The sequence below is a fragment of the Gastrolobium bilobum genome, unplaced genomic scaffold, assembly GCF_033153095.1.
Source record: "Gastrolobium bilobum isolate Gb01-03AN ecotype WA unplaced genomic scaffold, APGP_CSIRO_Gbil_v1 utg5152, whole genome shotgun sequence".
NCBI classification, from domain to species: domain Eukaryota; kingdom Viridiplantae; phylum Streptophyta; class Magnoliopsida; order Fabales; family Fabaceae; genus Gastrolobium; species Gastrolobium bilobum.
In genome coordinates, this window is record NW_026898358.1 from 413,114 (window position 1) to 427,275 (window position 14,162).

A 14,162-nucleotide genomic window follows, 5' to 3' on the forward strand; every position below is an offset into this window, starting at 1 on the left:
CAACTAGCTATGAGTTCGCAAGGGCGGCACAATTAAGATTTCCCATTAGTCGCTATCACAGCACTCAGCCCCTTTCATCTAAGCACTTTACACCGCTTTTGCAATTACAACCGATTTATAAACTACAAAGGTTATTCCCTTTCCACGAAATTAAACATATTCGAAAACAAATTCAGGAGATACAGAAAGAACTTGTAGTTCATTAGATTATGTAATGACTCCATGAATTACATAAGATGGATGCCTGACCAAAGAATAGGCTAGAAACATAATCCAACCTAAAAACAATTCTAAGGTCGAAATACAAAAATTTAAACTAAAATTTGTTGATTTCAGAGCTATCAACGGTTGCTGGTCAAATATGTCATACACATTTAACATTAAACATGTTCAGCCACGTCAAACCGACCAAGGGTGACATGAAGCAATAAACATTTGGCTCTCCAGTCATCTGTTTATCTCAAGACCTGAGAGGCAGGAAATTACTGACATACACAAGAAGACCAATGGTAGCAACAAGGCAATTGGTGTCGAACTTCATTTTTTGGAGATGAAAGGCTTAACTGATTCTACAACAACCTGTTTTGAAAAAGAAATATCAAATCAATGAGATGAGATGATTTCTGATTGATGTAGGCTAGTAAATTGCACGAGAAAACCATCAAATTCTTTGAGAAAGCCACTGATTTAGATCGCTATACCCAAGTCCTAATCACTGGGCAAATAATAAAACAGGCAATAATACTTTTGTTTATAAATTCAAGTGTTCAACGAATTAGTCGGATCTTATGACCATATGCATGCTATTGACACTTCTGCTAAGAGGAAAATTCATGATGCTATTGACTCAGGTTGGACAAAACTAATTTATTTTGCGGTCATAGCATACTGGCCATTGGGCTAACCTGCTAAGATAATCCATATAAAGCATAATACAAAAAAAAAAAATATCAAGCTAGGTAATGCAGGCATTATGAATAATTTTATCTTTTATTTATATTTTTCCATGAAGAGAATTTATCACCTAAAATTGAGAATAAGCCTAAAGATTTGCTTGTGGTCTTACCCTGCCATCATAGGATAATGATGCAAAGATCCATGGTTCACGAGAACTCCACGTGAGCCCTGTAAAACGAATCAAAATTGGTATGCAAAAGTCTGTAAAGATAAAGTATTAAAAAAACTGAAGCTCTTACCATAAATGCTGTCTTCATAATCACTGTACGTATTAAGTAATGGATCAACCCATCGGGCAGGTGAATCTGCTTGGCTGCTAAAATGCAAGCATAGGTGAATAAAAAAAAATGCAGTTATAAAAGAAGAGTAACAATATCAAAGATAAGAAAATGACCTTTCAGTAGTTAACTCATCATGGCTTGTAGAGGCAAGCCACAGGTTGACAGTTGAATCCGTACCAGCACTCTGTAATATCCACATTCCATGACAAATAACTAAATATCCCCATAACATGATCATTTAGAATACAGACCACCTTTACCAAATGGACACTAGCAAGAGATTTACAAGTCATTAAGTATGGTTGTGTTTGTTTGTATATGTGTGCACGCGCGAGTGGAAAAAAGCTCCTCTAAGTAAGTTTATCTCTAAAGTGAGCAAGTCAAGATCTATCCACCATCAAGTCTAGTGGGTTAAGATCACAACGCACTTTAAAATAAATCAAGGATAGATACACCCTTACTTGCTCAATTTAGAGGAGCCATGTATGTGTGTGTGTGTGTGTGTGTGAGAGAGAGAGAGAGAGAGAGAACCAAAATCATTCCATCAAACTCTGGGTTACACTTGACAGTCCATGTCCTGGCAATACAAGCAATATAGATTACCAATCAGATGTCTGAAAAAATGATATCTAATAGTTTATTTTCGTTAAAGACAAAGTTTATAAGAAATTAAAAAAATACTAGTTATTTTTGCATTAAAAGCATGATTGTAACAATATATGGAAGCGCTGAATGTAGTGCAGTTGTTCCGCTTTACTTTTTGTTTTCTTTCCTTTTTCTACCAGGGGTTTGATAGGAAATTGGAACATAGGGTTCTTGAACTGGGGATATAGCTAAAAAAAATTAGTTTTGCAACTATACATGATAGGTACCAATGTGTATGTCCTGGAAGCTCTTGGATGGGAACTTTTGGTTTTCTTAGATCCCAAATGTGTATCCCAGACTCATGTTCAGCAGTAACCTGTACAAAACATAGCAATTCAATTTTGCCAACATGAACAAAAGACGGTAGAGTACTCCCATCTCAGAAGGCAGTAGCTGCTGTAAACTCAAGGAATAATCAAAGAAAGAAAAATCATGTAATGCAAATTAAATATTTTAATACTTGGAAAAGAAATCAAAGATAGTTATCTGTGATATGCATATTAGTATCTGTAATTGAATGTCAGCAACAAATGCTGACAATCCATATCAAATCATAGGTGAATTACAGGAAATATTAATAACACATTATCTTAGACAGAGATTATAAAACCATTTTAAAGGTATAAATACACTTATCACTATAAGGACTATCACAAAGTTCAACTCTTACAATTATGTGCTTCTTTTTAGGATGGTAATCAACACTGCGTACATGAGAACACTCAATTGAAGTAGTCTTCCTGTAATTCAAAGAATCCTATTAATAGACATGAAAATCCACGTGGTACCAATTCATACAAAAACTAGTTGGTTGCAGGGGAATATATATCCCTTTCCCAGCACCCTCAATCCCGGGCTTCAAATGAAGTAAGTAGTTTACTCAAACAGAAGGAAGAGCACAGTTGCAAATACATTGACTTTCGAAATTAGATAACACTAAATGATGTTTCAGGATGCCTAAAATCATATTACAGCATACTTGGAAAAAAAGAATCAAACATCATGCGTATTAAATGCCATTTGTGCTCAATGCTGACCCAGGGTCAAATATTATCATGTCACCAACTAAAATAAACCGGTAAAAGAATTAATGATGTTATATGAACATTACATACTCCATTGTTCTGACATCCCAAAATTGGAGATATGATTCACAAGTTGCAGCAACAGAATTCACATCATGCGGATCCCATGCCCCTCCAGATAACTTGTGCAGCATACCAGCTGAATCTTGCGATTGTACCTGTTCATATGTGTTGGGAAGGGCAGTGGAGGAACTAAATAAAATCACCTAAAATCCCACAGCATTTTACAAATAGTAGTGACTGTAATCACACAGTACTGTAATTATCAGAGTCCCAACCCAGATCTTAAATCCTCAATTTCTGAATTACATTTACATACATTATTATCTGACACCAATTTCCCATGAAACTTTGTAGTGTTTGACTTGCCCTCAGATAGGCAATTAATATTGATGTTGAATTTTCCAACCCAAATAATTAACCCTTATAAGGGAACAAAATTAGATCCATTATGGACAATCTGTAAGATCCACTTCTCAGTCGCTTTTATCATGGATTGAAGAAGCATCACAGAATCATAGCTGTTTGGGGAAATCCATCGACCTATATATTCATTCATCTTCAACCCTTCATTTTCTGTAATGCCTATCATTAATAAAACCTAATGAACTGATTAATTGTTCATGTATAATAATTAAAGGAATGCAAATATTTTTCCTTTCACTTTAGAATTTTAAATGCCCAAAGAGGCCAGAGAGAAACTATCTGCTTCTTTTTTGCACAAGAACAAATTATCTTTCATTGTTTACTCTCCCCAAATCACCATGTTTTCTTCCTCCTCCTTGTAAGGGTCCATTTATTAGTTTGCATCATGACAAATGCTTGTAACTTCAATACTGATAACATGTGATCTTGAACCAATATGTGTTTTGTATGCCTGTATATATAAGCATCTTTTTTGCTGTGTGCACATGTCACAAACTGCATATAATACGCCATGAACTTCGTACCTGTGCAGTTTTCTTGGAAACATCTAAACTCCACAAGTGCAGATTTTCCTCATTGATGCTTATTAATTTATCATGCCTTCCAGATGGCCACCAAAGGATACTGTTTGGTGGAGAATATTTAGTAAGGAAGACAAAATAAATCAATGTATCAAATTCAAAGTGTGAAATGAGCATACATAGTAAACAGGAAGATTATTAAATAATACAAGCAAATCTTCCAGGACATAGTCAAAAGAGTAGTCCAATAGTATAAACTGGAGAAATCACATCTTGTTTAAGAACAATATTTAACTATTCTCTCCCCATAAATTTCTTCAACACCTTCTGATAATTATATAAACCCCTGGCAATGACATAGCATATAATAAAAATTGAAGCGCAAAAGATAAAACTGACATAAGGGAATTGCAAACTCACCATTTAATCTTACCAGCATGAGTGTCAAGGGAGGTAATTCTCTCTAACTGAGGGGAATTTAACTCGCCATATAACTCGGGGATCTGCCATATTGCTGCTCCATACGATTCACCTTTATGAACATAAAGGTAATCAGAAGTTTTTCAAACTTGGAATGTTAAAATGATGCACGAGCTCAAGCTATCTCAATATATGGTAAAATGTTAATAAAAATAAAAATAAAAGAAGAGGTAGAGTACCGTTAGAGTATACGGTTGAGAAGATCCGTTGATCAAAGGGACAGGAGACAAGGTCCCAGATCTCGTTGGGGTGTGAAAACAATCCCTCACAGAACAGTTCAGTTCCACTCGACGAAAGCCGAATCAGATGAATCTGCGAAAGAACGATTCACTCTATTTTTCTATTTCGGCTCAAAAGAAACAAATAAAAACTGACTAATTACCTCATTTTCTTCTTTAAGGCTGAGAGTGCCAGCAAGGAAACTAGTGTGATCTGTGTCTGCCTTTACATCTGATATGCATCTAGCCTATCATATGAGAGAGGGAATAATTAGATCAATGGAAACTACTGGGAACGATAATTGGTTAGGATTTTGAGAATTTGACCTGATACTTAAGACCGTATCCGATGCCTGATGATGCAGCTTGCATTGCTCTTGCTTGCTGCTTAGCCGGAAGCTGATTCTACTACTATAATGTTCGTCACCTCAATGCAGAGTTGCAGACACACTGCCCAAAATTAAAAGCCAAATATGACACTACTTTGCTGCTTGCTCTCTTCTTCTTCTTCTTCTTCTTCTAATTTATTTATTACGAAGACATGTTTTTGCCTTGTACGAGGGATTAGCGGCAGATGCAGAGGGCTTTGAATGGAGCACTGCTTCAAATAAGCCCATTATCACTATTTTGGTTCATCCCTTCCTTATCAATTGGGCCTAGCCAGTCCATTCTGGCACTTGTTGTGGGCGGGTCAAACGTGAGCTGTGGGCCTATACAAATCGCAGGTTATTTGGATTTTCAGATATTACCTCCCCATTATTCTTTTAAAAGTTTACCTTTTTATTTCCATTACATTTTTATTTCTTTCAAGTTTTTGTAAACATGCATATAATTATATAAATATGATATAATTTTCACAATAAAATTCATCCGAATATTTACAATAAAAATAAGTAATAGATATCATGAGATAGTTATCACATGCAAATTTCATTACAATTACAATAATAACACATAACATGCACCATGTCAAAAACCTTTTAAATTTCACTTTGATATCCTTGAAATATGAGACTAAATGAATAAATTCAAGAAAATATGATTTTCATGAGGACAATGTCGTGTCTCAACTAGACATGGCCGCGTGCATACTAATACAGATTTAAGAATATGTAAAGGGTAAAAGAGAGAAACACAGATGAACTGTGAAATTCAATGAAAAGAACGTAATTGATATTACTCATCTGATGTCTTCTTTACATTGAATGACTTCTTTTATACATTCATCAACATACTTCTAACTATCACATTATGTTATTTATACTATCTTGCTCTTCGTATCAAATGCTAACTTCCTAACGTCCCAGCTACCTTCCCATATGACTTCTTAAGCTACTAGCAATTACAACATATTCCATACTACGATATATCTATCTAAACTACATGTACTACTGCACTTCACAGTCACTACATAACGTAACATTTCCACCCCTTGAAAATGACCTTGTCCTCAAGGTCCAAAACAAAGAAAAGTCTCTCAACCATACCCACATGGTGGAGATAGTAGGTCAAGCCCTGTTTTGAAGAACTTGCAACAAAACATAGCGAAATTGAAATTGCCATTGCCTTCTGGGTCCCAAGTAAAACTTAGAAGAACATAGCGAAGGACATTCCAATTGCTCTCAAATGCACATTGCAATGACCCTAAAAAGAAGTCTGCAAATGCACTATGTGACAAATGAAAAACAGATGTGCTAATAGCACCATAAACAGGTATGCCTCTTGGTTGAATTGATGCATAAAAAATAAAATTTACATCCACATTTCCCTTATCGTCAACACAATGAGGTACAAGCTTTGCTCATTAGCTTTGTGTGCTGCTGATACATTGTCGTACTTGAGAGGAGAAATCTACGTGGGAATGAACATGAATGAAAAATGCGGATATGCTAATTCAGTTCTTCTATGAATGGTTAGGCAAGAAATGCTCTCAGTGGATGTCAACAGCGAACGCAGACCAACTGAAGTTGTCAATAAAGCAAACTACAATTACATTAAAGAAACAGAAGCTCCTACAATGTTAGAGTTATGCTCTATTTTCTGGCAAAAGAAAAAAAACAAGAAGCTGAATCTTGATCGATGGAAATGGACTGCAACAGATGAGGATTATGAGACGATGCAACATCAGCATTTGATTGAAACACAGGTCCACGAAAATTAGGATTGCAATTACGAGCATCAATCGCAAGCACTGTGGTGTTGAGTTGCTGCAACTGATTCACTATCATAGTCATCTAATTCTAGTAATCATCCAACCTTATTTCCAACCTTAACAACTGCGCTTGATTGTCAGCGAGGCGAGAATCAACACCCTACTGAAAAGTTGAGAATTTTTCGACCAAATCTTGAACTCGCATCTTGAAGATGGCAGTATACAAGAATGAAAATATTTGGGTATCATTGAAATTCTTTGTCAAGCATTACAACAACAATCTCAAGACATTTTGAATGCTATACAATTAGTTTCAAGTACAAAGGAACTCATTCAAGAATGACAAGATGATGGTTGGAAAATAATACTTGAAGGTGTTGTTAATTTCTCCAAGCTTCATGAAATAGATGTTTCAGATTTTGATGCTCAAATATTAAAGGTCGTGACCGTCAACAACATAATCAAATAACTATTGAGCATCACCATCATTTTGATATCTTTAATTTAACCATTCACTTTCAATTACAAGAGTTAGATAGAAGGTTTACTGAGAAAACAATGGAACTCTTATCACTTAGCTCTTCATTAGATCTGAAGAATGGTTACAAAGCATTTAATATTGCTGACGTTTGTAGCCTTGCAGAAAAATACTATCCTCTTGATTTTTCTGAGCAAGAGAGAATTAATTTAAATTGTCAATTGAAGCATTTCCACAAGGACATCTCAAAACATCCAAAACTTCAAAATTTATCTTCAATTTATGAGCTGTGTCAAGGATTAGCTAAGACAGGAAAGTCAAATTCCTATCATTTGCTTATTCGTCTTATCTTAACATTACCAGTTTCAACAGCAAGTAGTGAACGTGCATTCTCAGCAATGAAAATCGTGAAAACGAGGCTTCGAAACAAAATGGAGGATGACTTTCTTGCAAATAATTTGGTTGTGTATGTTGAAAGAGAAATTGCTGAAACTTTTACTAAAGATTCTATCCTTGAAGATTTCGTCAATTAAAAGAGCGTCGTTTACAATTTTAGGTATGCAAATTTTTTTTATTATATTTTAAATTATTTATTAAATGTTATTGTACATATAATTATTACATTTGTGTGCATTCATATCCTCATGACAATACTTGGTTCATTACTTATTATTAGGGATGTGCATAGGTCGAACCGAACCGAATTTTTTGAATAACCGAACCAAATTGGTTTAAATGGTTCGGTTCGGTTCGAGTCGACCCTATTTTGAAAAGAAAAAAATTAAAAATTAAAAAAAAAGTTATACAAATCAATTTGGTTCGGTTTGAAAACAGTTCGGTTCGGTTCTTAAACTGGTTCTAAAAATCGGCTCGGTTCATGAACTAGTTCTTTAAAAATCGTTTCGGTTCATGAACTGGTTCTTTAAAAACCGGTTATTTTAAGGGCGGTTCGATTCGGTTAATGATTCGGTTCAACTTTTTGATTATTTTGCACACCCCTACTTATTATGTTGTTGGAGGAAAGTGAAATGATTGTGTTTGAAATGCTTACTGGAAAGGTTAGTTTATTTTTATGTTTGCTTTGATATATAATTAGGGGCAGATTATATTTACAAACTTTTTTGTTTACAAACTCTTACAAACTACACTATGTTCTCCGGGGAGAACACTCGTTACACTATGTTCTCCCGGGAGAACATTGTGTAATTTGTAAAAAATTTCAAAAAAAATTTATAAACGGATCATTTTCCATATAATTATTGACAATTGTTTATTTATATTTTTAATGTTATGTGACATTATTTAGTAAATAATTTAGATAAACATGTTAGTATTCATAGTAAATACTTTTTCTGATAAATTTAGATAATTATAATAAATATTTTAATATGTTAAAATTTTTGGTACTAGATAAAATTTATTCTTGAGTCTGCCACTGGTGTTTATGTTAACACAACTTGTTTAAGTATCGCGCTAAACCACAAAAATAAAGTTTTGTCAAAGTCATTATAATTACTTTGCCCAAATCATCACGTACTAAGATAGCTCTTTTAAATTCACAAATAATTTTGTTGTTGTACATAAACGCCTGATATGCGCTGTATGACCACGCTTTTGACTTTTCAAAGGAATAAGAAATTTCCAATATATCATATAGATTTGACTTTTCAAATGTTAGAAAAACATGCATGACATTTCTCATTTCTCATGCTTGCCATTTTTCATTCTAATTCCAATAAAGCATCACATTAACATAAACAATATATGATCAAGCTGAGTCTAGATAGGTCAAAAATATTAGTCATGTAAAAATATTAATATTTTTTGCTTAAGTTAAATATGTCCCAACTCGTATAATAAACATCTATACATACAATTTACCTATTCAAATTTAATTAATATACACTATCAAGAGTAAATTAATTATTAATGCATGACCCAATACTTAACTTTAAATAAAAATTAAATAAACCCCGATGCGTGAACTTCAAACATGGTTGGTACTTGCTAGAATGTTAGGTTGCAAAAATATACTGCTACCTGCGATTTGCTAATCTTCAGGTTCACGCTTCACGCTTTAACTTGTTTCTCCGAACTCTTTTTGTTTTTTTAAAGGGGATTTTTTTTTTTTTTTAAATGACGTAACTTATTTTCGTTTAACAATTTATGACTATATATTCTGAAGAGAACATAGTTAAATATTAAAGTTATATTTTTTTTTTATTTTTCATGTCAGTATATAATATTTAAAGAGATAGAAAAAAAATACAATTTTAATATTATAATTAAGTACTCTCTGAAATATATAATTATAAATTACTGAAAAAATCTAAGTTATATCGTTTAAAAGGACAAATGATTTCCTCTTTTTTAAAAGCAAAAATACCAAATACATGTTTCTGACTGGTGTTATGTAGGTTGTATTCCGTCTCTAGTTCCTAACATGGCTCGGTTGGCTGTGAGAAGAAGGGATGCAAATTCTCGAAGGGGAAATTTTATAATGGAAAAAATATCAAAACATCAAAATGAGGTTGTGGTCACATCAATTACCATGAGGGCATTTACATCACAATTTTGCTAAACTTTTAGGGGGTGTTTGGTTAAAAGTTTTTGTTTAAATTCTTAGAAAATTGAGGGTAATAATTTAATTTACGCACATTTGATAGAAGATTTCTTCATTAATATATATGCTCATAATTTTTCTATTTGGCTGTTGAAAAGTTTACATCAATCCTCATTTAATAAATAAAGCTTATTTCAAAGTCATGTAGATAGTTAAAGGGAGTTATTAATTTTATGTCACATAAGATAAGTATTTTATGTGGATAAAATAAAGTTGTGGGACCCATAATTTAAAAAAAAAAAAAAAAGATAGACACAAAATTTCATGAGCATGTAACATAAGACAACTATCTTATATGATATAACACATTTTCTATAGTTAAAAGTAAAACTTCAAAAATGTCAACCAAACCAAATATTAGGTTTAGTTTTTTTAGAAAAAAAAACACATAGTTCCAGCGTGAATGATATTTTAGTCAACATAAAGAAATTAATAAGCAAATACAACTGCAAGTTAACCAACTTAAAGAAAAAAAATCTTAATCACAAAATTTATAAGTCATGAATTGAAATGGTCATTTCTTTTTCTTAATCACAAAAATTATATATGTTATTCTTAGATTTAAATTATTTCAAATTAATTATATATATTCTCTTCTATAATTTTAATTATTTTTTCTTAAATATTTTATTTTTTATATTTTATTTCAATGTAAAATTAGACGTACAATACACATGATGCTTACTAGTTAAAATTATAAAATAAACATAAACATCTTCAAAATAGAGAATAAGTTAAAGAAGAAATGAGAATGGTAATTGTAGTTATCGGTTTAGTACCCAATGGGTGCAGCTCAGTTAGTAACTTGGCGCTGAGTTAGTGGGGTTGGATATGTGTTCGATTCCCGCTGAATGCATTCTTGGGAAGGGGGCTGAACCTTTAGCCATCAATGTTCCCCCGCACTCTGAATTAGTCCCATAGCCGGCTCAAAGAGTCGAAGCTCGTGGGGATACCGGAGGGAACCAACTCGTCTCAAAGAGATAATTAAGGTTGGGTAACTCCAAAAAAAATCATCGGTTTAGAATTTCCTGATTATAGTGTCACGTATAACTCATATGAGTGGCTGCCATTGGAAGCAAAATTAATTTGAATATGTTTTGTCGCTTTCTGCGAGAATGATATACTGTATTTAAGGAAAAGTCATACATATATATATTTGTGACATATAGTATTTATTGTATAGTAATACAATAAAATTTATATTTGGTATATAATAGATGAGATAACGTTTCTTATGTCATATGAGATAATTTTATCTCGTATATATGAGGTAGGATCCTTTGACACTGGTGTCAAATTTAAAGTTTGACACCTCATCTGAGAGCCGTCAGATCAAAAAAGATCAATAACTCTAATTTGTAAGCATGTGACACCGTTGATCTTTTTTGATCTAACAGCTCTTAGATGAGGTGTCAAACTTCAAATTTGACACCTTATTTGAGAGCCATTAGATCAAAAAAGATCAACGACTCTGATTTGTAAGCATGTGACTCCATTGATCTTTTTTGATCTAATTGCTTTCAGATGAGGTGTCAAACTTCAAATTTGACACCCCTCTCTCTCTCTCTCTCTCTCTCTCTCTATATATATATATATATATATATATATATATATATATATATATAAGTGTGTAGAGTCCATATTTTCTTTTTCCTTTTTTTCATATGGACTCCATACAATTTTATGTATGTTAGGAGATAAAATTATCTCCTTCAAAATAAAAAATATTAATTTCATAAAAAAATATAATAATAAAAATATTATAACTAATGAATTCGTGTGATTTAGTGATTGATATAAGTTTTCATGAGAACAAATCAAGGGTCTTCTTCTCCAAGAAACTTGCTTTGCGAGAGCCAAGGAGATTAGCGAGTGCCTCAATATTAACCTAACAGGCGACCTAGGTAAGTATCTAGGGATCTTCCTGCATCATAAAAGGGTGTCACGTACCTCCTTCTCCCATATCTTGGATCGCGTCCAAGGCAGATTGAACGTTTGGAGGCTTCGTACCCTAACGCTAGTTGTTCGCATTAGGCTAGCCAAGTCTGTAGTAGCAGCCATTCCCACTTACACCATGCAGTCGGTTTCCTTGCCTACACAGGTAACAGAGGAATTAGATAAATACACTAGGAACTTCATTTGGGACTCCACATAGCCCCTGAGGAAGACCCATCTGGTGAATTGGACAACTCTCTGCATGCCCAAGGAGAATGGCGGACTGGGCCTACGTCAATCTAGAGCCATGAACAATGCGCTCACAATGAAAATTGGCTTTGGGGTCCTGGCCAATCGTGATGCTCTCTGAGTGAAGGTCATCCGCAACAAATATGGACTTGGAGATGATCTGCTTCCTAACCCAGCCAGGACAGAGGCTAATTCGAATATGTGGAAAGGGGTGCTCAACCATTGGCCGAAAATCATGGAGGGGACTAGGATTTTAACAGGTGACGAAAGGAAAACTATGTTTTGGCTAGATAAACGGGTTCCTCAGGTGGAGAATTTACTGGCTGTAGTCACAGGAAACGTGCTGGAGAGTCAGCTACATTATGGTGTGGACTGATTTGTGGATCCCAAAGGTTGCTGGAAGTGGAACCTCTTCCAACATTTGCTCCCCAACCATGTTAACAACCTTATTGCAGGGATTATCCCTCCTCTTCATGGAGATGGGGAGGATAGAGTGATATGGAGAGATTAGAATGATGGCAGGTTTTCTGTCAAATATGCTTATCTCAAAATTTCCTTCTTCCGCCAACCGTTCCTTAAGTCTTGGAACCTTGCCTGGAAATGGCCTGGGCCCCAAAAGATACAAGCGTTCCTCTGGCTCCTCCTGCATGATAAACTTCTTACTAATGACCAGAGGGCTCGCAGGAGGATGTGCGAGTCGCCTTCCTGTTCGAGATGTGACCAGGCCTTGGAAGACAGAATCCACGTTCTTAGGGATTGTGTTTGGGCCAGGAAAATTTGGAAGAAGTTGGTTCCCATCAACCTTCAACCTGATTTTTTTAGCCTCCCCCTCGATGATTGGTTAGAGTTGCACCTGTTCAAGAATAGCAACTGGTTCACGATTGATGATAGCAAACTTTGGTTTGGAGTCACTTGCTGGAGTATCTGGAAAGACCGCAATAACTTCATCTTCAATGGGATAGCCCCTAACCCTCTCAATACTTTTTTCCTCACCAAAGCTTTAGTTGACATCATTCTCCTTGCAGATAGCTTGCTAACTAAAGCGCATATTTCTCCTTTAACCAGAACTGAAACTTTCATTACTTGGAAGTTTCCCTAGCCTGGTTGGATAAAAGTGAACACAGATGGCAGTTGCTCTTGTAGGGGTGACAGAACCTCTTGCGGAGGAGTCCTCCGAGACTCTGGAAGGAACTGGTTAGTGGGATTTAGGAATAACACAGGCCACGGGAACACCCTCCTTGCTGAGTTGAAGGGTATCATGTTAGGCCTTGAAGTTGTGTGGGACTATGGTTTCAGGAAGGTTTGCCTTGAGAGTGACTCTACGGTTGCAATAGAGCTCATCATAAACGGTTGCTCCAAGAACCAATCCTTTTCCCCCTTAGTTAATAGAATCCAAGACATGCTAACGAAGGATTGGATGACCCAGGTCTCTCACACCTTCCGAGAAGGCAATGCTCTAGCTGATTGGATGGCTTCTACAACTACAGAACATGCTTGGGACGTGGAAATTCTTGTTAGTCCTCCTATGGAGTGTTTGAATTTGTTGTTAAGAGAACAAAAGGGGTTGTCAACCCCCAGAATGGTTTCTACTTAGCGTTTTTGTGTTTCTTATCTTTCCTGTAACCCCAAACAAAAAAAGAAGTAATTGTGTAGCTTTTGAGTATGACTTTGACAGTTTGGAATTAATATATTGTTATTTAAATAAAAAATTATGAAAATATAGCAGTTTGATACTAATTTACGAATCTATAGCAATCAGTCGTGCTCCAAGTAGGCGCACTAATCCATCTCAAAAATAGCATATTTTAAGAGCTTTTGGAAGTTTAAAAAATGATTTTCAAGCCATGCGGTCATAATTTTTCTTGGCACAAAAAAATGTAATTTTTGTATTAAAAATAACATAAAACAGTGAAAAAACAACAAGAGAACAAAAATCCTCAAACCAATTTCGTTTTATTGATGTAAAATAAGATCAATTTAAAGAAAGATTGAAACTTTCATAATATGAATCCTATATTTTGTAACAATACATTCATGAACGAAATTCCTTCGCTATAGGAAACGATTTCAAACAATTTTTATGTCAATAGATCACTAAAAACTTATTTTTCA

The 14,162-nt window shown here is 34.5% G+C and overlaps 1 protein-coding gene across 2 annotated transcripts; it reads right to left on the bottom strand.

Moving 5' to 3' along the window:
- Positions 1 to 203: 203 nt before the first annotated feature.
- LOC133315249 (WD repeat-containing protein DWA2) lies at positions 204 to 5,151 on the bottom strand. Of its 2 annotated transcripts, none has more exons than XM_061516837.1 (13): positions 4,941 to 5,151; positions 4,778 to 4,861; positions 4,575 to 4,707; positions 4,336 to 4,447; positions 3,919 to 4,018; positions 2,999 to 3,126; positions 2,554 to 2,623; positions 2,111 to 2,199; positions 1,770 to 1,815; positions 1,352 to 1,422; positions 1,197 to 1,270; positions 1,067 to 1,125; positions 204 to 579 (listed from the first exon to the last, which is right to left on the bottom strand). In XM_061516837.1, exons 1-13 carry the CDS (start codon positions 4,983 to 4,985, stop codon positions 538 to 540), a joined length of 1,053 nt encoding a protein of 350 aa, XP_061372821.1. In that variant the 5' UTR covers positions 4,986 to 5,151; the 3' UTR covers positions 204 to 537. The 2 variants fall into 2 exon arrangements, with proteins under 2 accessions (XP_061372821.1, XP_061372820.1); XM_061516836.1 differs by having other exon boundaries at positions 1,197 to 1,273.
- Positions 5,152 to 14,162: the final 9,011 nt, after the last annotated feature.

What these genes read in the sequence shown, in the direction of transcription:
- LOC133315249 (XM_061516836.1), bottom strand. Translation starts at nt 4,985, where the DNA reads ATGCAAGCTGCATCATCAGGCATCGGATACGGTCTTAAGTATCAG. An exon ending in GATACGGTCTTAAGTATCAG is followed by an intron (nt 4,862 to 4,940) that starts GTCAAATTCTCA and finishes CTCATATGATAG; the next exon opens with GCTAGATGCATATCAGATGT. An exon ending in CATGCTGGTAAGATTAAATG is followed by an intron (nt 4,019 to 4,335) that starts GTGAGTTTGCAA and finishes TCCACCAAACAG; the next exon opens with TATCCTTTGGTGGCCATCTG.